The sequence below is a fragment of the Ostrinia nubilalis genome, chromosome 1 (assembly GCF_963855985.1).
Source record: "Ostrinia nubilalis chromosome 1, ilOstNubi1.1, whole genome shotgun sequence".
NCBI lineage: Eukaryota > Metazoa > Arthropoda > Insecta > Lepidoptera > Crambidae > Ostrinia > Ostrinia nubilalis.
This window is the reverse complement of record NC_087088.1, coordinates 14,773,800-14,800,902: the sequence shown is the minus strand read 5'-3', so window position 1 is coordinate 14,800,902 and position 27,103 is coordinate 14,773,800. Positions and strand designations below refer to the sequence as shown.

At 36.8% G+C, this 27,103-nt stretch overlaps 3 protein-coding genes across 3 annotated transcripts; all 3 read right to left on the bottom strand.

The window, feature by feature from the left end:
• Nucleotides 1-653: 653 nt before the first annotated feature.
• LOC135071151 (putative serine protease K12H4.7) lies at nt 654-2,084 on the bottom strand. The gene has a single exon (XM_063964954.1). The coding sequence runs from the start codon at nt 2,082-2,084 to the stop codon at nt 654-656; it is 1,431 nt and encodes a 476-aa protein (XP_063821024.1).
• Nucleotides 2,085-11,935: 9,851 nt separating this feature from the next.
• LOC135071062 (putative serine protease K12H4.7) lies at nt 11,936-13,498 on the bottom strand. The gene has a single exon (XM_063964845.1). The coding sequence runs from the start codon at nt 13,496-13,498 to the stop codon at nt 12,077-12,079; it is 1,422 nt and encodes a 473-aa protein (XP_063820915.1). The 3' UTR covers nt 11,936-12,076.
• Nucleotides 13,499-20,589: 7,091 nt separating this feature from the next.
• LOC135088589 (putative serine protease K12H4.7) lies at nt 20,590-22,014 on the bottom strand. The gene has a single exon (XM_063983525.1). The coding sequence runs from the start codon at nt 22,012-22,014 to the stop codon at nt 20,590-20,592; it is 1,425 nt and encodes a 474-aa protein (XP_063839595.1).
• Nucleotides 22,015-27,103: the final 5,089 nt, after the last annotated feature.

Below are 27,103 nucleotides of genomic sequence, written 5' to 3'. Positions count from 1 at the left end.
CTGGTTTGCGATGGGTTTGCGATTTTAAAGTGCGTTTTGACTAGACCCGCTGTATCTCAATGACACAAACCGATGAGGATTTTGTCAAAGATAGAGTTGTTGTTTTTTTATTATATTTGCATTAAGGCAGTTACTGTTACTGCCTCTTATCTTCTTTCTGTCGTCTGTTTGGAATTAAAAGCTGTGCTATCACTTGAGTCGTGGAGGTTTTTTTAATTTTTAATTTTAATTGCAATTGTAATTTTAACAGTCCGTCTCTAATAGAGTAAGTTTTCTAAACATTGACCTCATTTTAAGCCTTGTAACTATTTTTTTTTTGATACCACGTTTTATATTGTTATATCTTAATTTAACTACAATAATAAATTGCCTGAACTTGTGTTCCCAGACCTCAAAGTAAAGATATCAATAATGTAAAAACTTAAAAAGGCTACTGCGATACAAGCTATGCTTAGTGCAGAAGCCGCTAGTTATAAGAATATTTTGTATTAAGATTTATTGGCAATAAACATTTTATTATTATTATTATTATAGTATGGAAAACCCAAGAAAAAATAGTTCTAGAGGTCACCCCGAATAAACTTAATATATATTAAAATGTCAACCCTGATAATGGCATCAAAATATACAACAATGTTAATAAAGGGAGTATTTTACATTCCAATCCATTCCTTTAGTTTCTTCTTCGTAAACTCTCTGACCTCTGCAACCTTTTCGGGTTTATCGTCTTCATCGAAAATCCAGAGGTCTGAACAATGACCTGCATCTGGTATGACCCTGGCCGGAGCTTCATCTGAAAGATCTGTCAAAACACCAAGTTTGTGCCATGGGTCCATGTCTCCGTTAACAAAAACTACTCTGTCCGCATTTGGCGTCCGGCCACCATATTTTTCGTTGGTTTTCTTAACACCATCTTCCATACGTGCCTGATCAAATTCTGGGCCAAATACGCCTGTACACATTTTATAAAAGAATGAAACCGGTAAGTTATTTGTAAAAGGATGATTATTCGATGAAGTGGATTCCATATAACCAAATTCGGTACAAGTCTGATAAAGCCATGGTTTGAAATAAACATTTTCTTTGATATCTTCAATCATATCGGCAAAGTCATAGTTAAAACAAATGGGATACGAATTATCAAACTGCAATTGCTTATTCCACTTCCAATCATGAATACTACTATTTGAAGTGATGATATGATTACAGTAATTTTGTATCCGTGTTGGATTATGAAGTTTTATCCAATTTGAAAAGTCTGATATTTTGTGGTAAAAAAAGGTATGTTGGTTTTCCAGCACCTTCATATCAGTCCATTTGCAAATAGAATGTTCTTTTTTAAGCTGCTTAATTGCCTCGTCAGATTGCAGTAACTTTTCGTAGCGTTGGAATTTTTCAGCTACTTTCTCATAACAAGCAGAAGATCCATATTTCTTGAAAAGATCACCAACTACCTCAAGGTATTCATAAAAATCTGACTTAGCTAACTGAGGAGCACTACTTGATAGGGCTGCGTCTACTAAATCGGGATACAACATCCTCGCCCAGGCGGCTAAATTTCCTGAGTATGAACCGCCGAAGACAACGACTTTGCTATTTTTATAACGATCTTCGCGCTTTATATATTCTATGAAGTTTTTCAAATCGGCAAGAGCTTGCGTCGAACTTAAGTAAGCCAAGTTCTCTACACTCACATCTCCGTTAGGAACACTTTTATCGTAGAATCTATGTTCTGGCATCATCACGGTAGCGTTAACTTCTCTTGCAAAATTCATGATTACATAATTGTACAAAACCGAAAAAGACCCAAAAGGATGGTTGCCTAGATACAGTACAAGAGGCCCACCAGGTTTAAAATGTTCATAATTGAAATAGTGGTAATACATCTCCCATGTTCTATTTTCCGCAGAATCGAAGTGGTCCAATGGCTGCGTCATCGTAGCTTCAGCAATAACTATTACTTCACCTTTTGGCGGTGAAACATCTCGCAGATGATGATCGCCTTCGAAGTGGAAGAATCCATAACAAGTTTTAAGATTGAGGAGGGTTATAACGTAAAACCACAACCCTTTCAAAAATATCATTGTTACTGATATTGAAGAACACGACTGTATGTTGGTAACCGAACACAGGGTTTATTTATATACCAAGTCGAGGCTTTCAAGTCACGTGGAACAGCACACGTCACTAAGGGGAAAAAGGGGCACTTTTCAAAATGGCCTTTTTTTTCTTTAAAACATTGGTGAATATTGACCAAGTGTACATTCAGTTGTGCTTAAGCCAATAAAGCCAGGTAGGTACTTACCGTTTTTATACCTAAGCATAAAATATGTAAGAGATCGCTTCATAGCGATAAGACCGCCTAATTGTACCTTATAGGCCAGTAGAATTAGATTTTAAATCGGAAATAATTCCTACAAAAGATTTTATTGCTTTAATGGCTTCATTAGTTGCCTATTAAGACTCTCCTAGGTTTTCGACTTCGACGGAGTTGTGCTTAAGTGGTGGGGCCCCCGAAAGGGGCGCTTTTTAGGTTTTCCGGTTATACCGCCTAAAGGACTTACCCTATCGAAAAGTGGTCCTCCTGTTGGTTGAAGGGCATTTAATTCTGCATTAAATAAGACCAAATTCATATGTTTTGGACAAACCGTTCTCGTGCAAATGTTCGGAAAAGTAGAAAATATGTGTATAATTAGTGACCCGAGCTCGAATCAGAAATGAGGAAATCCGCAAACGAACTAAAGTCGCTGACATAGCCCGACGGATTAGCAAGCTGAAGTGGCAATGGGCAGGGCACATAGTGCGCAGAACTGACGGCCGATGGGGCAGCAAGGTTCTGGAATGGAGGCCGCGTACCGGAAGGCGCAGCGTGGGACGTCCACCTACAAGGTGGACCGACGACATCGTAAAGGTAGCAGGGAAGCGCTGGATGCAGGCCGCTACCAATCGATCAATGTGGAAAGCATTAGGGGAGGCCTATGTTCAGCAGTGGACGTCCTATGGCTGACATGATGATGATGATGATGAATTAATGACCCTCTCCACTTTGACAGCTATGTAACGTCCGTTGACTGTTCAGATGAGCGCGCGCTTCCATCGCAATTGCACGTTTTTTTGCGACTTGCTTCATCCTGGATGAGTTGCAACAAGTAGTCGAATGATTTTATAGACATTCTAAAGTAATTAAAGAATTTAGATTAATTGTCTCTCAGATTCGGATATAATGTTGCAAAAAAACTGAGACTATTTTTCAAAATTGGGTGAACATGTGAACATAGCCTAAAGAGTCCATATGACAAGCGCTACTTAACACGCGTTGCGAGGAGCTCGTCAGTTTGTTTCGATAGAGCTTAGAGAATGGACGTGGAAAAAGCTATCGCGATGGAAGCTCGCGTTCATCTGAACAGTCAACAGACGTTACATAGCTGTCAAAGCGCGCGTCAATCCGCGATCGCCTGCGTCTAAAGACTTTTTCTCTGAGCGCCGCGTCAACCTTCGCTGACGTGCGTTAACGTGCGCTCATGAGTGATCAGCCCCCCTAGACAAAACGCACTTTTTGATCGAATCGAAAATCGAATCCGTCAAAACTCCATACAAAAAAGGGGCTTTTCGACCACTTTTCGACTGGTTTGCGATTATAATTTGCACTTTGTCTAGACCCACTGTTGTATTTAAATACTACGATGTCTAGTCGCGCGATTTGAAAACGCGCGTCAAAATTTTGCCATCTGAACATAGCCTTAAGAAAACCTTAGGAAAACGCCGCGACTCACACCGTCTACGCTATCTGTCGCTTTATTGCACGAGCAACGTGTTTTTTTTTTTTTTTATGTGATAGGAGGCAAACGAGCAGACGGATCACCTGATGGTAAGTGATTACCGTCGCCCATAGACACCCGCAGACCCAGGGGCGTTACAGGTGCGTTGCCGGCCTTTAAGGTAAAGATACGCTCTCCTCTTGAAAGCGTAATAGCGTGTTATAAAATAAAAATTAAAAAACGTATACATTTTTATTTATCAAAGTAAGTAAAGCAATAAAACATTAGATTAATCATTTATGTATGAATTAAAAACACAACTGGTCCTTATTTCCCCTCCCGTAGCTATCTACATTCTTTTGATTTTATTGGATACATTTTATTAATTTATTTAGGTATGTTTCTTATTGTTAACGACTTTGAATTATTGAAATAGATGTAGTTAAAATTAAATGATTGTTAACTTTATTTGCATAGTTAAGATAACTAGTACAGAATTCTAAATATGAATCTACTAACCAGTAGGTAATTATGTATTATATGCTACTTACATCAACATTATTTTGACAGCGGCTCCGCTTGTCTACAACATTAATAGGTGCGAAAATCACTTGAAAGCTTTGTTACAGTTAAGCTTTTCTGTATACAGTGTCAGTCACGATAAAGTGCACATATGAATTAAGGTGAAACTACACCTATTTTTATCGACAAAGAATTTTTGAGTTGTATTTTTTATGGATTTTTTTTTCTTCCAATTACTTATTGTAAAGTAAAACATAATAACTTTTAAACTAAGAGGTATATCCTGATAAAATAATAAATGCACTGCCTGAAAGAATCACACAACCTATTCCGATTACTATGAAAACCGCTGGGAAGGGGTATCTTTGTTCAATAATTACGTCGAAACTAATTGACGTAGACTAATAAATTTACATTCATTTTGTAGAATAGCTCAAATACTAATAATACAATGCAAATAAAACATACCTTAACGACCTGGTTTTTCTTGTGTTGAAAAATAACTGAAAAAGAAGTGAAAAAAGTCATATTTTTTTCTAATTAAATCCATTCTTACTCCCTTAAAATGTATGAAACTTGTATCTGTTTTCTACTTCTGCTAATAGATAATTTTATTGGCTATCGCATAATATAAAATTTTTGCTTATTAGTGTTAAGCTACCCACGCTATCACTTGTTTTTGAAGGAAGAGGTGAAAACTTAAAATTCAAAACTTAAATCCTTGTAGTTTTGCGAGAAATAGGTCAAGCCCCAAAGGACAATGACCAAAAGTGGTCCAAATGTCCACCACTAATAGGGCATGTAATATCGGAAGGTTTTCAATTCCGATATTGGATTCCGATATTAGATCTCAATATCGGAATTCCGATATTAATATCGGAATTGAGTTCATGTGCTATAAAATTAATATTTGGTTATATTCGTAAGAATTCTGGATTGTTTACAATAAAATAATGATTTTAATCAAAATCTTTAATTTGGTACAAAACAGCACTTCATAAAATTGAAGTATTTTAAAACCATTTTTACGTTATGGGTATCCATTGCATTTGGTTTTTTATGTGACAAGAGGCAAACGAGCAGACGGATCACCTGATAATGAACGGTTACTAATAATGAGCCTATATGGACTAGCAAATAATTAAAGTGTTTTTGTAAAATCACAGGTATCAAACAAACTTTTTTACTCCTTCATTATATTACCCTGTTTTATGTTGGCGGAACGAATTTTAGAGTCATTCAAATCACGTGTTACAAAAATTGTAGAGTGGTAAAAAACTTGAATATGCTTGTAATTTGTTCCTTTTTGATTATCGATGTACAACTCACAAAACCATCATCATGTCAGCCATAGGACGTCCACTGCTGAACACAGGCTCCGATGCTGATTTTCACAATGGCCGGTTGGTGGCGGCCTGCATTCAGCGCCTTCCTGCTACCTTTATGAGGTCGTCGGTCCACCTTGTGGTTATGAGTCCTACGCTGTGCTTTCCGGTACGTGGCCTCCACTTCAGAACCTTGCTGCCTCATCGTCCGTCTGTTTTGCGTACTAAGGCAGAACCGTTGGAAGACCTTATCACAATGTTCGAGGACCTTAATCGAGTTTCCCAACAGGTAGGCCTTCGGATGAATATGGGAAAAACGAAGTTTATGTCGAATGTCCATGTTGCTCCTTACCCAGTATCGGTTAGGAGCTCGATTCTCGAGATTGTTGACAAGTAAGTATGTCTATCTCGGACAAACGATCAGCTAGGTAGTTAGATGCAATTTCGAGAAAGAGGTAAATCGTCGAATACGAAGACGAAAGTCTTCAATTAGTGTGTGTTACCAGTGATGATATACGGTTCGAAAACGTGGCCTTTGAATATAGGGCACAACGTGCTATGGAGAGGGGTAAGCTTGGTGTTTCTTTACGAGATCTAATCAGAAATGAGGAGCTCCGTAAACTAAGGTCGCTGACATAGCTCGACGGATTAGCAAGCTGAAGTGGCAATGGGCAGGGCACATAGTACGCAGAACTGACGGTCCATGTCCAGTAAAATTAATGTTTGAAAGGGAGTTGAGATGTAGTTCTTTGTTGACCAAGTACCTATGGCAAATGCTAAAATTGATTTAGGTCAAGTTAAATTAACCATAAATAGTAAAGATATTAAAATATTTGCAGTGGAACAAAAAGTGATGGTGAGAGACATGAGAAAATCATTGGTCTTTGCCAATCATGTACTTTGAACTTTGTGGCAGGTTGTGGCGAGTTTAAACGCTTTGTTTAAAATCTCAATTAAAACTTTTATCTGATTCCGATATTACGATATTGGGTCGCTCAATATCGGAATTGAAATATCGGATCTCGCAGTCCGAGATTCCGATATTACGAGATTCCGAGATTCCGATATTCATGCCCTAACCACTAATGGGACCTATATTGGCTTATAGTCCATTAAATAGAGATTAACTTTCAGTACGGGACGAAATAAAAATAAGCTGTCAGTAAAAAGTTATGACTGTATGAAAAATTGAAGTAGTTTACGCGCTAATCTCAGGAACTACTGGTCCGATTTGAAAAATTTTTTTTGTTATGGATAGCCCATTTATAAAGGATGGTTTAAGGTTATATAACATCACCCTACAACCAATAGGGGCGGAGCAGTAAAGACAAATGTTGTAAAAATGGGAAATATTATTCAAACTATTTTCACGCGTATAAAGTCGTAGACGCAGCTAGTATAATATACATTTTAATATAATTCATCTACTTATAACGCCGCACCAGTTGGAAATAATAAAATTTGTACCCCTTTCGCATTATTCCAAGTATTCCAATATTGTTGTCTTTAAGTTCTTCTGGGCTTATTTTTTTTCTTTTAGCGAGAACCTAACACGGCACACTAAGCGACATGACATAGCATGCATAGATTAGTCCCAAATGTGCGATGGATAGAATGATATCAAAAACATTTTTCTGATGAAAAGGTGAAAAACATGACTTTTCATTAAGTCATAACTTTTTACTGACAGCATATTTTTGATTGCGGTTTGGTTATAATTAATCAGTAGGTATTTAGTAGACTATTTTACTACATAGGTCTCGTTAGTGGTGGACATTTGGACCACACTCCATACATTTTTGGTCATTGTCCTTTGAAGTATTTTCATCGATAAAATTGTCCATAGATTACGCCCTTAAAGTTTGATCACTACATGCCCGGACACACTGTATTAGAGTCAAAACTCATAATCGGTCAAAACCACTTCCGATTGCAAAAATCAGTCAAAAGAGATTTTGATTGATGCCCTCTTATAACTACATTGTAAGTTTAGATACTACTCTAATAGACAGTATCAGGACTGGTAAACCAAAAAGTAAATAAAAATATACATAAATAAATATAATGTCTCAACTGCACCACCATCTCTAATAAAGGTAGGTACCAGAGGCAAAAAGCTTTCAGACTATAACTCCTCAGCGATCCTGACGAAGACAATACATCACCCTAGCCATCGAGGCCGCCCAACAGCTCGCGAAAACTGCCACCACTGCACACCAACTGACATATCGTGCTCGCTGCGAGGATGCGCGGTACGGCGCGTGCCCGCCGCTTCTGGCTTCTCTCCCCAAACCTATGTTAGGTTACCGTCCCCCAGCAACGCCCTAGGCCTAGGCCGAGGTTCGAGCCCCACTCGGGGGCGCCCTTAGGCTCGTTGCTTAAATTGCCCGGTGAAGCTGAAAAAGCTCACGGCTGTCAGCATAGTCCGTCCGAAAAAAAAAGCTTTAACTCCCCACGCTGGCCAGAGGGGTTTGAGAAGCCTGATGCTCGCATGTTGGCCCCATAATAGCATTTTATGACATCCATAGTAAGAATGGGAGTGCTCGTTCCGGCACAAAGCAACAACAGCAGTCTACAGTTGAACCTATCTCCAATCTATGTAGGTAACCATAAGTCTGCGGTCAGGTCAAAGTGAACGCAGCCCGCATTGTGTTTGTGTATGACCAACACAATCATTGTATGACATTGTCACTTGTCGGAAAAAATCAGTCCTACGATTTAAACCGTCGTTTAAATCTTTTAACTCAAGAATAAAATTATCATTTTGACATAATATTTAGAAGAAGAGAAGAGAGTTTCTGCATGAGAGATTTGTGAGAGCACTAAGAATTTTAAAGTTTTTCGATTATTGTTATCCATTAATTATTACGAATGTCGCCTTTGGAATTTGATTACAAGAATTCTCTTTCAAAAGTCGAGTATAAAATGTGTTTTAATTTTAAAATTAATTATATTAGGTATCTTCACAAACAATTTAGTCCTAGACCCTATAATTTAATGCTTTCTTTGAGTATCCGATTGTGCAATGTATAATTACCATGCCAATATACTTATAAAATTACCAGCTTTTGCCCGCGACTTGGTCTGCGTGAATTACGGTTTGTCTAATACCCACCTCTCATTCCCACTGCAACTCCTGTATAGGCAGAACCGATGATGTACCTATAGTTTGACCCACTATTGACCAGTTTGACCACCCATGAAACCCGATTACTTAAGATCAGGATGATCTTAAAATAATAATCTTGATCAGAAAAATACAGAGATGTTTGAATGAAATAAAGAGCTATGCAATTGAAACTTTAATGAGTAGTATTCAAAAATTGACTATGCATTTCAACAATTATTACAGTTACCATAGTTACCTACCTACCTAACTACATACGAGTGCCCTTGTGATTCCTGGGCTCGTCTTGGCGAGGGCACTCCCGTACCCTCAGATTGTTTGAATTAAATTAAGCAGAACACTACTTTACAGTTTACCGATTAAGTAATTTCCTAATAAAGGTGAAGAAAAGTCAAGTCTTCTCTATGCGTGTTGCTACTAATATTAATTGAGAGAGACTGAGAAGTCATTTCAGCGCGATGGTGGACAGATAAACAGAAGGAGGTTTAAGCGAAGACTTAGGTGCAAAAGTGGCATAGCGTCTTGCTTACGTCTGTCTAACGTCTATTTTATTTTATTTTATTTTATTTTATTTTATTTTATTTTATTTTATTTTATTTTATTTTATTTTATTTTATTTTATTTTATTTTATTTTATTTTATTTTATTTTATTTTATTTTATTTTATTTTATTTTATTTTATTTTATTTTATTTTATTTTATTTTATTTTATTTTATTTTATTTTATTTTATTTTATTTTATTTTATTTTATTAGGGACAACAAACAATTGTACAAACGGTTTTACAAAAAGTCTTACAGATATATCTTAAATAAATGCACAACCAGCACCGTTATCCACAAAAGTAACAAATAGAACAGCTACTAAGGTCGCACACGTTTGAAGAAATTATTTGACTAATTTTAAGTTTATGACAATAAATTCCATGCAAATTTTAAGTTTGGTAAGTTAAAATTGACAAGTTCTAAGACAAAAGTCAGGAAACAACCGTATTACCAATTATTTAAGTTGGCTTAGTGCAGTTATATATGTCACCGTAAAACTGCGAACTCCGCCAGACCACAATCCGACGTAGTTAAATTACAATCCAACCTAACCTAACCCACCGTTAGTTTACAATCCAACGCGCCACACTATAAACTGACAGAGTCCACAACTTCACGCCGACACATACATTACATATTATACCTACAGTCAAGGCCATACGGCAAGCACCGATCATACAACAGAAAACGAAAATGGCAGACAAGGGAAAAGTCTAGAGGTTTAGTGATAGATATAGTTCCAAAATACTGAACTGTCCTATCCATGACATTGACAGCGGGGCGCCACCGTCAATACCGGATCGCTGGTTCCGATTTTTGCCATGTTGGAAACCATATAGTTGAACGATGTTAGCGCCCCCCTGTCATTGAGTTTGGTGGGACAGTTCAGCGTGGGTCATCTACCTATATCTTAAAGATACCAGGCATTTGGTATTCACAGTGCTGACTCGGAATATGTGCTAGTGACATTCCAGCTGTTATCATGGTCCAGAATATCTGAAACCTTATGAACTCCACAATCTATGCAACTAGCACTAGCGCTGTTTACCTTAATTATTTTATAAAAAGAGTTCCTAGTGTACATATTTTCTTGAAATATTGAGTGACTAAGGCTGAGTTGCTGCACCATCTTCCCTTAACTTTGACAAACGTCATAAATCTGTCAAACCAAAGAACACCGGTTATTGTCGTAGTTACTGTTACAGTAAGATGGTGCAATCCAGCCATAGTGTTGGGTTACCTACGTGAGTGCGACAAACGTTACATGAGTTGTACCTGCGTACCTACTCGTAGTTCTTGTTATCTAAGTAGGTACTTCATAATTGATTTATGGAATAACTAGCTTTCCGCCCGCGGCTTCGCCCGCGTGGAATTTTGTCTGTCACAGAAAAACTTAATCTCGCGCGTCCCTGTTTCAAAAACCGGGATAAAAACTATCCTATGTCCTTTCCCGGGACTCAAACTATCTCTATGCCAAATTTCATCAATATCGATTCAGTGGTATAGGCGTGAAAGCAAGACAGACAGACAGTTACTTTCGAATTTATAATATTAGTATAGATAGTATATACAGGGTGGAAACGATAAGTGATTTCACTCGATTATTTCTAAACTATACAAGATATCCAAAAACTGGTTATTGATCCTGAAAGTGCTTTACGAGCTCTATCCAACGGTACCAATAATAGGTTAGGTACAAAATAAACTGGACTATCTGAAAATTCAATATTTCCATTCATTTATAAAAACCACAGTATATTAAAAACTATACAAGATATCCAAAAACTGATTACTGATCCTGAAAGTGTTTCACAAGCTCTATCCAACGGTACCAATAATAAGTAATAAAATAAACTGGATGTATCCAAAAATTCAATGTTTCCAGCTTGCATACATTTAGTACTGCTGCCGCAGTCACGGCACTCATCTCTTGATAATATTATAGCAAGTAAAGCCTATAACCAATGTTCTCTATTAATAATTTTAAATAAGAATGCAATTTACGAGTTAATTTTAAGTGTTTATTATTTAAAATAAAAAAAGTTAACACTTCTAATATTGTGTGGCTGGCATAGTGGCATACATTTAGTATGGAGGCTGAAAACATTGAATTTTTGGATAGATCCAGTTAATTCTGTAACCTATTATTGATATCGTTAGAAAGAACTCGTGAAGCACTTTCAAGATCAGTAATCATTTTTTCGATATCTTGTATAGTTTAGAAATAATCGAGTGAGATCACTTATCGTTTCCACCCTGTAGAAGTAAAGATATAGATTAGGTACTACTTATGTATGGGTAAACTTGGTACACCGGTCGTTAAATAAAAGACACATTATGATAAATACTTTATTTGCAATAAAATTTCGAATTTAGATTTTATTTGGGTACACCTCATTCTAACTAAAAAGTATGACACAGTATGGTCTCAAATCATTTGCAGCTATAAAGATTATGTATAATACTGCATTTAGGTACTTCATACTCGTATCTTCTTTCTGTCATCTGCTTGGAATTAAAGCTGTGGGTCTAGACAAAGTGCAAATTATAATCGCAAACCAGTCGAAAAGTGGTCGAAAAGCCCCTTTTTTGTATGGAGTTTTGACGGATTCGATTTTCGATTCGATCAAAAAGTGCGTTTTGTCTAGGGGGGCTGATCTGTCTCTCGACACGTGGAACTTTGTGTCACGTAAGAAAAAACAGTTCTAGAGGTCATCCCGAATAAACATAATATTATATTAAAATGTCAACCCTGAGAGTGGCATCCAAATACACAACAATCTTAATAAAGAGAGTATGTTACATTCCAATCCATTCCTTTAGTTTCTTCATCGTAAACTCTCTGACCTCTGCAACCTTTTCGGGTTTATCGTCTTCATCGAAAAGCCAGAGGTCTGAACAATGACCCGCATCTGGTATGACCCTGGCCGGAGCTTCATCTGAAAGATCTGTCAAAACACCAAGTTTGTGCCATGGGTCCATGTCTCCGTTAACGAAAACTACTCTGTCCACATTTGGCGTCAGGCCACCATATTTTTCGTTGGTTTTCTTAACACCATCTTCCATACGTGCCTGATCAAATTCTGGGCCGAATACGTCTGTACACATTTTATAAAAGAATGAAACCGGTAAGTTATTTGTAAAAGGATGATTATTCGATGAAGTGGATTGCATATAACCAAATTCGGTACAAGTCTGATAAAGCCATGGTTTGAAATAAAAATTTTCTTTTATATCTTCAATCATATCGGCAAAGTCATAGTTAAAACAAATGGGATGTGAATTTTCAAACTGCAATTGCTTGTTCCACTTCCAATCATGAATACTATTTGAAGTGATGGTATGATTACAGTAATTTTGTATCCGTGTTGGATTTTGTACCATAGATGTAAAATGTGTTAAGATATAGTAAAAAAAGGTATGTTGGTTTTCCAGGACCTTCATATCAGTCCCTTTGCAAATTTTATGTTCTTTTTTAAGCTGCTCAATTCCCTCGTCAGATTTTAGTAACTTTTCGTAGCGTTGGAAAATTTCAGCTACTTTCTCATAACAAGCAGAAGATCCATATTTCTTGAAAAGATCACCAACTACATCAAGGTATTCATAAAAATCTGACTTAGCTAACAGGGGAGCACTACTTGATAGGGCTGCGTCTACTAAATCGGGATACAACATCCTCGCCCAGGCGGCTAGATTTCCTGAGTATGAACCGCCGAAGACAACGACTTTGCTATTTTTATAAAGATCTTCACGCTTTATATATTCTATGAAGTTTTTCAAATCGGAAAGAGCTTGCGTCGAACTTAAGTAAGCCAAGTTCTCTACACTCATATCGCCGTTAGGAACACTTTTACCGTAGAATCTATGTTCTGGTATCATCACGGTAGCGTTAACTTCTTTTGCAAAATTCATGATTAGAAAATTGACGATCTGATTAATGTTATAGGGGTGATTGCCTCCTGTGTACAATACAAGAGGCCCACCAGGTTTAAAATGTTTATAATTGAAATAGTGGTAATTCATCTCCCATGTTCTATTTTCCGCAGGATCGAAGTGGTCCAATGGCTGCGTCATCGTAGCTTCGTCAATAACTATTACTTCACCTTTTGGCGGTGAAACATCTCGCAGATGATGATCGCCTTCGAAGTGGAAGAATCCATAACAAGTTTTAAGATTGAGGAGGGTTATAACGTAAAACCACAACCCTTTCAAAAATATCATTGTTACTGATATTGAAGAACACAACTGTATGTTGGTAACCGAACACAGGGTTTATTTATATACCAAGTCGAGGCTTTCAAGTCACGTGGAACAGCACACGTCACTAAGGGGAAAAAGGGGCACTTTTCAAAATGGCCTTTTTTTCTTTAAAACATTGGTGAATATTCACCAAGTAAACATTCAGTTGTGATTAAGCCAATAAAGCCAGGTAGGTACTTACCGTTTTTATACCTAAGCATAAAATATGTAAGAGATCGCTTCATAGCGATAAGACCGCCTAATTGTACCTTATAGGCCAGTAGAATTAGATATTAAATCGGAAATAATTCCTACAAAAGATTTTATTGCTTTAATGGCTTCATTAGTTGCCTATTAAGACTCTCCTAGGTTTTCGACTTCGACGGAGTTGTGCTTAAGTGGTGGGGCCCCCGAAAGGGGCGCTTTTTAGGTTTTCCGGTTATACCGCCTAAAGGACTTACCCTATCGAAAAGTGGTCCTCCTGTTGGTTGAAGGGCATTTAATTCTGCATTAAATAAGACCAAATTCATATGTTTTGGACAAACCGTTCTCGTGCAAATGTTCGGAAAAGTAGAAAATATGTGTATAATTAATGACCCTCTCCACTTTGACAGCTATGTAACGTCCGTTGACTGTTCAGTACCTCTATTACGAAAAACTTTCGAGTTCGTTTCGTTTGCGTATTCAAAGTGCCATCGAAAAATTTTGTATGAAAAATTAAACAGCGCCCCCTAGGGCGGCTATAATATAGGGGGCGCTGTTTAATTTTTCATACAAAATTTTTCGATGGCACTTTGAATACGCAAGAAACGAACTCGAAAGTTTTTCGTAATAGAGGTACTGATGAGCGCGCGCTTCCATCGCAATTGCACGTTTTTTTTGCGACTTGCTTCATCCTGGATGAGTTGCAACAAGTAGTCGAATGATTTTATAGACATTCTAAAGTAATTAAAGAATTTAGATTAATTGTCTCTCAGATTCGGATATAATGTTGCAAAAAAACTGAGACTATTTTTCAAAATTGGGTGAACATGTGAACATAGCCTAAAGAGTCCATATGACAAGCGCTACTTAACAAGCGTTGCGAGGAGCTCGTCAGTTTGTTTCGATAGAGCTTAGATAATGGACGTGGAAAAAGCTATCGCGATGGAAGCTCGCGTTCATCTGAACAGTCAACAGACGTTACATAGCTGTCAAAGCGCGCGTCAACCCGCGATCGCCTGCGTCTAAAGACTTTTTCTCTGAGCGCCGCGTCAACCTTCGCTGACGTGCGTTAACGTGCGCTCATGAGTGATCTGTTGTATTTAAATACTACGATGTCTAGTCGCGCGATTTGAAAACGCGCGTCAAAATTTTGCCATCTGAACATAGCCTTAAGAAAACCTTAGGAAAACGCCGCGACTCACACCGTCTACGCTATCTGTCGCTTTATTGCACGAGCAACGTGTTATAAAATAAAAATTAAAAAACGTATACTTTTTTATTTATCAAAGTAAGTAAAGCAATAAAACATTAGATTAATCATTTATGTATGAATTAAAAACACAACTGGTCCTTATTTCCCCTCCCGTAGCTATCTACATTCTTTTGATTTTATTGGATACATTTTATTAATTTATTTAGGTATGTTTCTTATTGTTAACGACTTTGAATTATTGAAATAGATGTAATTAAAATTAAATGATTGTTAACTTTATTTGCATAGTTAAGATAACTAGTACAGAATTCTAAATATGAATCTACTAACCAGTAGGTAATTATGTATTATATGCTACATCAACTTTATTTTGACCGCGGCTCCGCTTGTGTGCGAAAATCACTTGAATGCTTTGTTACAGTTAAGCTTTTATGTATACAGCGTCAGTCACGATAAAGTGCACATATGAATTAAGGTGAAACTACACCTATTTTTATCGACAAAAAAGTGGTCAAAAATTTTTTGAATTTTATTTTTTATAGATTTTTTCTCTTCCAATTACTAATTGTAAAGTAAAACGTAATAACTTTTAAATTAAGAGGTATATCCTGATAAAATAAAAACAGTAATAATGCTAAATAACAGACGATACTAAAAAAATACTCAGAAAATGCCAACAAATAATAAAAAAATATACTTTTTTAAAAAAATCTGCTTTTAAATTCGTGTTTTTTTGGTTATTTGATAATTTTCCCAAAAAATGCCCCTATGACATGTGGTTTTTATTACTTTGTATTATTTTCCATCGTATTACCTTCGTAAAACCAAAAATTGCATGTCTATCCCTATCACAACGTTTGCAATGATTGTTTGAACTAAAGCCTCTCCGGGCGCGCCATTGAACGCTTCGTTAACAATGAAACTGAAAATGGCTCTAGATTTGTAATTTTGATAAAGACAAGTTTCATTTCAAATAAAAACAAAAGCTTTCGAAGTAAAATAAGCATTTTAGTAAAAATTAAAATTGTCTCTACCTGTAGCGGAGAATAATGTGGCAGGCCTTTGTTCAAACGATCATAGTAAATGTTGTGATAGGGGTAGAGACATGCGGTTTTTGGTTTTACAAAGGTAATACGATAGAGAATTATACAAATACGAATTTCAAGCAGATTTTTTTCAAAAAGTATAATTTTTTTATTATTTGTTGGCCTTCTCTGAGTATTTTATGTAGTTTTTTAGTATTGTCTGTTATTTAGCATTATTACTGTTTTTATTTTATCAGGATATACCTCTTAGTTTAAAAGTCATTACGTTTTCTTTATAAAAAAAAAATTATAACAATGAAAAAATAAACTCAAAAATTTTTTGACCTCTTTTTTGTCGATAAAAATAGGTCTAGTTTTACCTAATTTCATATGTGCACTTTATCGTGACTCACACTGTATAATATATTTCAGTCAAAACTCATAATCGGTCAAAACCACTTCCGACTGCAAAAATCAGTCAAAAGTGATTTTGATTAATGCCCTCTTAAAACTATATTGTAAGTTTAGATACTACTCTAATAGTCAGTAACAGCACTGGTAAACCAAAAAGTAAATTAAAATATATGTTACGGTTAATGTGATAAATTGAAAATTATTAATAATAACCGGTCATTATGAATAATTACCGACAGTCGCGGTAAAAGTGATAAATTAATCACATTAAACAGTGATTATTTAATAATTAAACCTTAGTACTAACAAATATCATAAAAGAGAACAACATCTTGTGTACGTGCTCGTGTACAGCCAAACTTTTGAACGTTTTGATATCATATATTAATATAATTTGGTATAATGAGTTTGGAATGTTTCTTGCATAATATTACTTTTCCATGATGCCTATAACATAATGTTTTGATTTAAAGTGAAAAATAGGTTAAGGTGCGGCGGGGGTGGCCCTAAGCCGCCTATTTAGTTTTACACACACATAAAAGACCTCATATTAATCATATTTACCAAATCATGCGGTAATTATTCATAATAACCGGCGATTATTCATAATTTTCACATTTATCACTTTGACCGTAACATATACATAAATAAATATAATGTCTCAACTGCACCACCCTGTCTAATAAAGATAGGTACCAGAGGCAAAAAGGTTTCAGACTATAACTCCTCAGCGATCCTGACGAAGACATCACCCTAGCCATCGAGGCCACCCAACAGCTCGCGAAAACTGCCACCACTGCACACCAACTGACATATCGTGCTCGCCGCGAGGATGCGCGGTACGGCGCGTGCCCGCCGCTTCTGGCTTCTCTCCCCAAACCTATGTTAGGTTACCGTCCCCCAGCAACGCCCTAAGCCTAGGCCGAGGTTCGAGCCCCACTCGGGGGCGCCCTTAGGCTCGTTGCTTAAATTGCCCGGTGAAGCTGAAAAAGCGGCTCACGGCTGTCAGCATAGTCCGTCCGAAAAAAAAGCTTTAACTCCCCACGCTGGCCAGAGGGGTTTGAGAAGCCTGATGCTCGCATGTTGGCCCCATAATAGCATTTTATGACATCCATAGTAAGAATGGGAGTGCTGGTTCCGGCACAAAGCAACAACAGCAGTCTACAGTTGGACCTATCTCCAATCTATGTAGGTAACCATAAGTCTGCGGTCAGGTCAAAGTGAACGCAGCCCGCATTGTGTTTGTGTATGACCAACACAATCATTGTATAACATTGTCACTTGTCGGAAAAAATCAGTCCTACGATTTAAACCGTCGTTTAAATCTTTTAACTCAAGAATAAAATTATCATTTTGACATAATATTTAGAAGAAGAGAAGAGAGTTTCTGCATGAGAGATTTGTGAGAGCACTAAGAATTTTAAAGTTTTTCGATTATTGTTATCCATTAATTATTACGAATGTCGCCTTTGGAATTTGATTACAAGAATTCTCTTTCAAAAGTCGAGTATAAAATGTGTTTTAATTTTAAAATTAATTATATTATTATCTTCACAAACAATTTAGTCCTAGATCCTATAATTTATTGCTTTCTTTGAGTATCCGATTGTGCAATGTATAATTACCATGCCAATATACTTATAAAATTACCAGCTTTTGCCCGCGACTTGGTCTGCGTGAATTACGGTTAGTCTAATATCCACCTCTCATTCCCACTGCAACTCCTGTATAGGCAGAACCGATGATGTACCTATAGTTTGACCCACTATTGACCAGTTTGACCACCCATGAAACCCGACTACTTAAGATCAGGATGATCTTAAAATAATAATCTTGATCAGAAAAATACAGAGATGTTTGAATGAAATAAAGAGCTATGCAATTGAAACTTTAATGAGTAGTATTCAAAAATTGACTATGCATTTCAACAATTATTACAGTTACCATAGTTACCTACCTACCTAACTACATACGAGTGCCCTTGTGATTCCTGGGCTCGTCTTGGCGAGGGCACTCCCGTACCCTCAGATTGTTTGAATTAAATTAAGCAGAACACTACTTTACAGTTTACCGATTAAGTAATTTCCTAATAAAGGTGAAGAAAAGTCAAGTCTTCTCTATGCGTGTTGCTACTAATATTAATTGAGAGAGACTGAGAAGTCATTTCAGCGCGATGGTGGACAGATAAACAAAAGGAGGTTTAAGCGAAGACTTAGGTGCAAAAGTGGCATAGCGTCTTGCTTACGTCTGTCTAACGTCTAGAGGTTTAGTGATAGATATAGTTCCAAAATACTGAACTGTCCTATCCATGACATTGACAGCGGGGCGCCACCGTCAATACCGGATCGCTGGTTCCGATTTTTGCCATGTTGGAAACCATATAGTTGAACGATGTTAGCGCCCCCCTGTCATTGAGTTTGGTGGGACAGTTCAGCGTGGGTCATCTATATCTTAAAGATACCAGGCATTTGGTATTCACAGTGCTGACTCGGAATATGTGCTAGTGACATTCCAGCTGTTATCATGGTCCAGAATAGCTGAAACCTTATGAACTCCACAATCTATGCAACTAGCACTAGCGCTGTTTACCTTAATTATTTTATAAAAAGAGTTCCTGGTGTAAATATTTTCTTGAAATATTGAGTGACTAAGGCTGAGTTGCTGCACCATCTTCCCTTAACTTTAACAAACGTCATAAATCTGTCAAACCAAAGAACACCGGTTATTGTCGTAGTTACTGTTACAGTAAGATGGTGCAATCCAGCCATAGTGTTGGGTTACCTACGTGAGTGCGACAAACGTTACATGAGTTGTACCTGCGTACCTACTCGTAGTTCTTGTTATCTAAGTAGGTACTTCATAATTGATTTATGGAATAACTAGCTTTCCGCCCGCGGCTTCGCCCGCGTGGAATTTTGTCTGTCACAGAAAAACTTAATCTCGCGCGTCCCTGTTTCAAAAACCGGGATAAAAACTATCCTATGTCCTTTCCCGGGACTCAAACTATCTCTATGCCAAATTTCATCAAAATCGATTCAGTGGTATAGGCGTGAAAGCAAGACAGACAGACAGTTACTTTCGAATTTATAATATTAGTATAGATAGTATATACAGGGTGGAAACGATAAGTGATTTCACTCGATTATTTCTAAACTATACAAGATATCCAAAAACTGGTTATTGATCCTGAAAGTGCTTTACGAGCTCTATCCAACGGTACCAATAATAGGTTAGGTACAAAATAAACTGGACCTATCTGAAAATTCAATATTTCCATTCATTTAGTAAAACCACAGTATATTAAAAACTATACAAGATATCCAAAAACTGGTTACTGATCCTGAAAGTGTTTCACAAGCTCTATCCAACGGTACCAATAATAAGTTATAAAATAAACTGGATGTATCCAAAAATTCAATGTTTCCAGCTTGCATACATTTAGTACTGCCGCAGTCACGGCACTCATCTCTTGATAATATTATAGCAAGTAAAGCCTATAACCAATGTTCTCTATTAATAATTTTAAATAAGAATGCAATTTACGAGTTAATTTTAAGTGTTTATTATTTAAAATAAAAAAAGTTAACACTTCTAATATTGTGTGGCTGGCATAGTGGCATACATTTAGTATGGAGGCTGAAAACATTGAATTTTTGGATAGATCCAGTTAATTCTGTAACATATTACTGATATCGTTTGAAAGAACTCGTGAAGCACTTTCAAGATCAGTAATCATTTTTTCGATATCTTGTATAGTTGAGAAATAATCGAGTGAGATCACTTATCGTTTCCACCCTGTAGAAGTAAAGATATAGATTAGGTACCAACTACTTATGTATGGGTAAACTTGGTACACCGGTCGTAAAATAAAAGACACATTATGATAAATACTTTATTTGCAATGAAATTTCGAATTTAGATTTTATTTGGGTACACCTCATTCTAACTAAAAAAGTATGACACAGTATGGTCTCAAATCATTTGCAGCTATATGGATGATATGTATATACTGCAATTAGGTACTTCATACTCGTATCTTCTTTCTGTCATCTGCTTGGAATTAAAGCTGATCTGTCTCTCGACACGTGGAACTTTGTGTCACGTAAGAAAAAACAGTTCTAGAGGTCATCCCGAATAAACATAATATATAATATTAAAATGTCAACCCTGATAGTGGCATCCAAATACACAACAATGTTAATAAATTTGAGAGTGTTTTACATTCCAATCCATTCCTTTAGTTTCTTCTTCGTAAACTCTCTGACCTCTGCAACCTTTTCAGATTTATTATCGTCATCGAAAAGCCAGAGGTCTGAACAATGAGATGCATCTGGTATGACCCTGGCCGGAGCTTCATCTGAAAGATCTGTCAAAACACCAAGTTTGTGCCATGGGTCCATGTCTCCGTTAACGAAAACTACTCTGTCCACATTTGGCGTCAGGCCACCATATTTTTCGTTGGTTTTCTTAACACCATCTTCCATACGTGCCTGATCAAATTCTGGGCCAAATACGTCTGTACACATTTTATAAAAGAATGAAACCGGTAAGTTATTTTTAAAAGGATGATTATTCGATGAAGTGGATTTCATATAACCAAATTCGGTACAAGTCTGATAAAGCCATGATTTGAAATAAACATTTTCTTTTATAACTTCAATCATATCGGCAAAGTCATAGTTAAAACAAATGGGATTTGAATTTTCAAACTGCAATTGCTTGTTCCACTTCCAATCATGAATACTATTTGAAGTGATGATATTATGATTACAGTAATGTTGTATCCGTGTTGGATTTTGTACCACAAATGTAAAACGTGTTAAGATATAGTAAAAAAAGGTATGTTGGTTTTCTAGGACCTTCATATCAGTCCCTTTGCAAATTTCATGTTCTTTTTTAAGCTGTTCAATTCCCTCGTCAGATTTTAGTAACTTTTCGTAGCGTTGGAAAATTTCAGCTACTTTCTCATAACAAGCAGAAGATCCATATTTCTTGAAAAGATCACCAACTACCTCAAGGTATTCATAAAAATCTGACTTAGCTAAGAGGGGAGCACTACTTGATAGGGCTGCGTCTACTAAATCGGGATACAACATCCTCGCCCAGGCGGCTAAATTTCCTGAGTATGAACCGCCGTAGACTACGACTTTGCTGTTTTTATAAAGATCTTCACGCTTTATATATTCTATGAAGTTTTTCAAATCGGCAAGAGCTTGCGTCGAACTTAAGTAAGCCAAGTTCTCTAAACTCATATCGCCGTTAGGAACACTTTTACCGTAGAATCTATGTTCTGGTATCATCACGGTAGCGTTAATTTCTTTTGCAAAATTGTTGATTACAAAATTGTTGATCTGATTAATGTAATAGGGGTGATTGCCTCCTGTGTACAATACAAGAGGCCCACCAGGTTTAAAATGTTTATAATTGAAATAGTGGTAATACATCTCCCATGTTCTATTTTCCGCAGGATCGAAGTGGTCCAATGGCTGCGTCATCGTAGCTTCATAAATAGGTATTACATCAGGTTTTGGCGGTGAATCATCTCGCAGATGATGATCTCCTTCGAAGTGGAAGAATCCATAACAAGTTTTAAGATTGAGGAGGGTTATAACGTAAAACCACAACCCTTTCAAAAATATCATTGTTACTGATATTGGAGAACACGACTGTATGTTGGTAAACGAACACAGGGTTTATATACCGAGTCGAGGCTTTCAAGACACGTGGAACAGCACACGTTACTATGGGGAGAAAGGGGCACTTAAAAAAAAAACCTGTTTTTCTTTACAAACTCGCTGAAATGTTATAACTTTTGTTAAAAACTGTTATAAGAGCATTAGCCACTAATTGTTGACAAACACTATGAATTATTAACAATTTGAAATTGGTTTGTCATTTCACCTACCCTATATTAAGCATATTAGGCTGTTTATTAAATATTTTTTTTTGCATTTTAACAAGCCCGAGAAAAAGCGCCACAACTAAGTAAAATAGTTTAGATGCAGTCTTTCTTTTTGTTTGGAATACATGCAAATAAAACGGAAAAGTAGCTTGTATGCTTATTATTTAACAGCAAGTGCAAGACGTAAACTGGTGCAAAGTGATATACTTCAACGAAATTTGCATCCTTGTATGTCTCTATTTAAAATAGTTCGTGGCACATGCAAGGAGCTATACGGGACTATTCCCACCTCTCTTTCCCACCACTGCAACTCCTGTGTAGCCAGGATCTACAGCTTGACCGCCAAAAAAAAACCCAACCAGTGAAGGTCAAGTTTGTCTCGGGGGAAAGTTCAACTGTCATTGGACCCGCAACGAAATTAATCAGAAGAACATAGGAGGAGTTCGAAGTTAAGGTTCGACTAATCCCTCCGTTGCAAAGCGGATGACAGGTGACAAACAAAGGTTTAGTAACCTTTATGAAAAAGATATGCTGATTGTGGGGGCCTATCTTATGAGCTATTAGCTACCTGCCAATAATATTTTTCACAAAATCGCTTAAAAGCACGGAAATTTAACCTTGTATGCAAGGAGCTATACTATAATTTGAATAAGTAACTGGCATGACTGTGTTAATTAATAGGTAAATGATTACCGTCGCTCATAGACACCCTAGTAGGGAATTTAGTGCAAGAACCCCTCCACTTTGGTATAGAAGGCTCATTTTTGCAACAGTCGTTCTTTGGGTGCTCCTGAGTAGATTTCCGTCGGTAGACATCGGTAGCCCCCCCTGTGGTAGCAGGGGGAGGGGGGGCAAGTTTCCTTCTGCCGCGCTTCACTCTAAGGCCCATATCTTCAAAACTATGAGTATTAGGGCAAGTGTGGTATCATTTTCAGATAATTAAAGGATGGCGAATTCATTTCTAGAACAAACTTTTTGCCTTTTCATACAAAAAAATTGAAATATTGAGCAAAATTCACAAAAACCAAAAAGTATTTTTTCAAATAAACGTCGTTTACTTTTAAACCACTGGAGATAATCTAATAAAAAAAATATGTCCTGAAAGCTACATTTATCAGGATTATAAATATATACCATTGTATGGTACTTTTTTTGCAAAAAGTAGGTGAAAAAAATTTTTTCTTCAGGACACAGCGGCCGAATTTTATTGCGCATCGGAAAAAAATATTTATTTTATCCATGAATTCATACTATTTGGTTCATAAGCAAGTAAGGATTATTATTTTAGAATTTATTTAGAGTTGCTGGCACATCAATCTACCATGATTAGTATTTTTTCTTCAATTGATTTTAACTCTATGTGAAAGACATAAGGTTGAAAATAGCTTAAATACATTTTAATATTGAAAATATCATAAGAAGAAAGCACTAAATAAAGAACTTGAATTTGTCTAAATGTCTAATGATTATTATCATTTTAATTAATACTTTTATTTCTGCATACTATTGTACAATGATTTAATGGAAAGGTAAGTGTGAGGAAAATGAGGATTGACAATCATAGTACGGCATATATTTTAGCACAAAGGCTACGGTTGTGATCATTTTAGTTGTTTTTTCAGACAGCACCAGCTTCACCAGCACTACTTCTTGCACTCACATCTTACAATTTCCAGGCAAGCTTCGGCAGCTACGGGCAAATCGGTCCATATAGGCTCCATGTTGCTATCGACTCTGGTCCACCCCCAACTAGTCGGGTAAAGGGAAGACTGAGTCGTTTGTTTGCAACTGATCCTATACGCGAAGCCCTTGATATACAAAATTTTGAATACCTAACTTGAAAAAATCCTAAGGAACAAGAGACGACGAAAAGAGGACCAAAATCCCAACATAACAGCCTAATCTGGTTTACTGACAGCTCAAAGATGGCCTTTTTAACGGGAACGGGCGTCTACTGAAACACTTCGAACACTGTGAACGCATAAGGAGGTTTGCTTCAGTGTTTCAAGCTGAATTCTACGCTATAAATTATGTGTGCACTAAAGAACAGGGGCGTAAAAAACGCAATATTTACATCCTGAGCCACAGCCATGGCCATAATATGGCATGAGGTATGCTTTTAGATAAAGGTACTATCAGTTCTGACCCAATAGGTATGGTCTCTGACCCTTGTCTCGCTAAACTGTCGGCTCTTATTTGATCCGTGTTTGTCCAGGTATCCCACATCAGGGACACTTTGTCATACCTTCCGAGTTTGTATCTTTAAGATCTCAACGTTCACTGAGGCGATGGCTTTGCTTGAGTGCTGCCTGGCTGCGGCTCAGGATGTAAATATTGCGTTTTTTACACCCCTGTTCTTATATCCAAGAAGCACAGGGCTGAATGGGAAAGCTCCAACGATATAAGCCTCTCCAAATCATTTCTAAAGGGAAATACAAGGTCATGGAGAAAACTCATTAAACGGAAATAAAAGGTAAGCCTAAGCAATTACGGGTTCGCAAACTGGGCATTATGGAACGAACCACATATCCCACAAAATGGGCCTAACTAGAGAAGACAGCTTTCGAGCATGTGGAATACATGTGGGGTCCATGAAACACTTAATACTGTAAGGATGGGTCTGCTTGGGTCAGCATATCCGGCATCAGAAGACTATTAGGTGACTTTCACTCAGATGCTTAATCACCTAATGGATAGGATTTTTTGGATGATAGGGAATAAAAAAGGAAGCATAAAGATCCTAATGGGTCGCTGTGGACTACGCTTAGGTGTGGCCCTACATAAGATAACCCAGACAGCATTGGCTACTGGCAGTATATTAAGGAGTTCGCGTATAGGATCAGTTGCAATTGCAAGCAACCGACTCAGTCTTCCCTTTACCCGACTGGTTGGGGGTGGACCAGGGTTGATAGCAACATGGAACCTACATGGACCGATTTGCCCGTAGCTGCCAAGGCTTGCCTGGAAATGATGAGATGCAAGTGCAAGAAGTAGTGCAGAAGCTGGTGCTGTCTGAAAAAACAACTAAAACGGTCACAGCCGTAGCCTTTGTGTTAAAAATATCTCCCGTACTATGATTGTCAATTTCCATTTTCCTCACATTTACCTTTCCGTTAAATCACTGGTACAATAGTATTTAGAAATAAAAGTATTAATTAAAATAATAATAATCATTAGACATTTAGACAAATTCAAGTTCTTTATTTAGTGCTTTCTTCTTATGATATTTTCAATATTAAAATGTATTTAAGCTATTTTCAACCTTATGTCTCTCACATAGAGTTCAAAATCAATTGAAGAAAAAATACTAATCATGGTAGATTGATGTGCCAGCAACTCTAAATAAATTCTAAAATAATAATCCTTACTTGCTTATGAACCAAATAGTATGAATTCATGGATAAAATAAATATTTTTTTCCGATGCGCAATAAAATTCGGCCGCTGTGTCCTGAAGAAAAAATTTTTTTCACCTACTTTTTGCAAAAAAAGTACCATACAATGGTATATATTTATAATCCTGATAAATGTAGCTTTCAGGACATATTTTTTTTATTAGATTATCTCCAGTGGTTTAAAAGTAAACGACGTTTATTTAAAAAATACTTTTTGGTTTTTGTGAATTTTACTCAATATTTCAATTTTTTTGTATGAAAAGGCAAAAAGTTTGTTCTAGAAATGAATTCGCCATCCTTTAATTATCTGAAAATGATACCACACTTGCCCTAATACTCATAGTTTTGAAGATATGGGCCTTAGAGTGAAGCGCGGCAGAAGGAAACTTGCCCCCCTTCCCCCTGCTACCACAGGGGGGGCTCCCGATGTCTACCGACGGAAATCCACTCAGGAGGACCCAAAGAACCACTGTTGCAAAAATGAGCCTTCTATACCAAAGTGGAGGGGTCTCCATACAAATCATTGCACTAAATTCCCTACTACCCGCAGGCCCGGGGCCGTTACAGGTGCGTTGCCGGCATACTTACTTAAGTAAATGCTCTCTTCATGAAAAATTGTTGGTCGTATCGGTCCGGAAATACCGCAGACGACAGTCCATTCTGATTTTACGGTTTCAACAAATGAAGAGTTTTATGATGACTTTATATTATTATTATATTAATCCCTTAAATAATATTATAAATTAACACAATACCTACTCAGTGACTTTGCCTCCCCTCCTTGGTAGCTACATTCTCTTTTTTATGATTTCGTTAGATAGCTACATACTTCTTACGGTTAACGACTTAGAATTTTTTAAATATAATAATTAAATAATAAATTGTTAACTTCGTTTGAATATTTAAGATAACTAATACAGAATGCTAAGCTATTTTTATGTCACTAATAATTTCTTTATTTTGAACCATTTTAACAACCTTCCTAAAGTCCTCATAATCATCAATCGGTGCTGGAATGCGTCTCCCTCGCACTCACTCGCCCGATGAACGAACGTTTGCTGTTTAGGAAAAAAAAACAATATTTTCTCTGTTAGGTAGAGAAAATTTTACCGCGATACCGAATTGATCCTCAGCTGCAGGGCTACTACGAAACGCTGTTCCTACGTAGTTTCGGGTCTATCTATCACTTACAAATACAAATACACAAACATATTTACAAATTACTAATATTCTTTAAAAATTATTTCTAAAACTACAGAAAGGGCATGTATGTAAGGCACTATCTTACGTTAACTTTAACAAACGTCAGAAATCTGTCAAACTCCATAAAAAAACACACCGGTTATCGTTATAGTTAACGGTCACAAATCAAATTAGAGATTTGCTAGACGCATTTTCCAATATTTTTATTTTCTTGTATAAAAATTCACACACA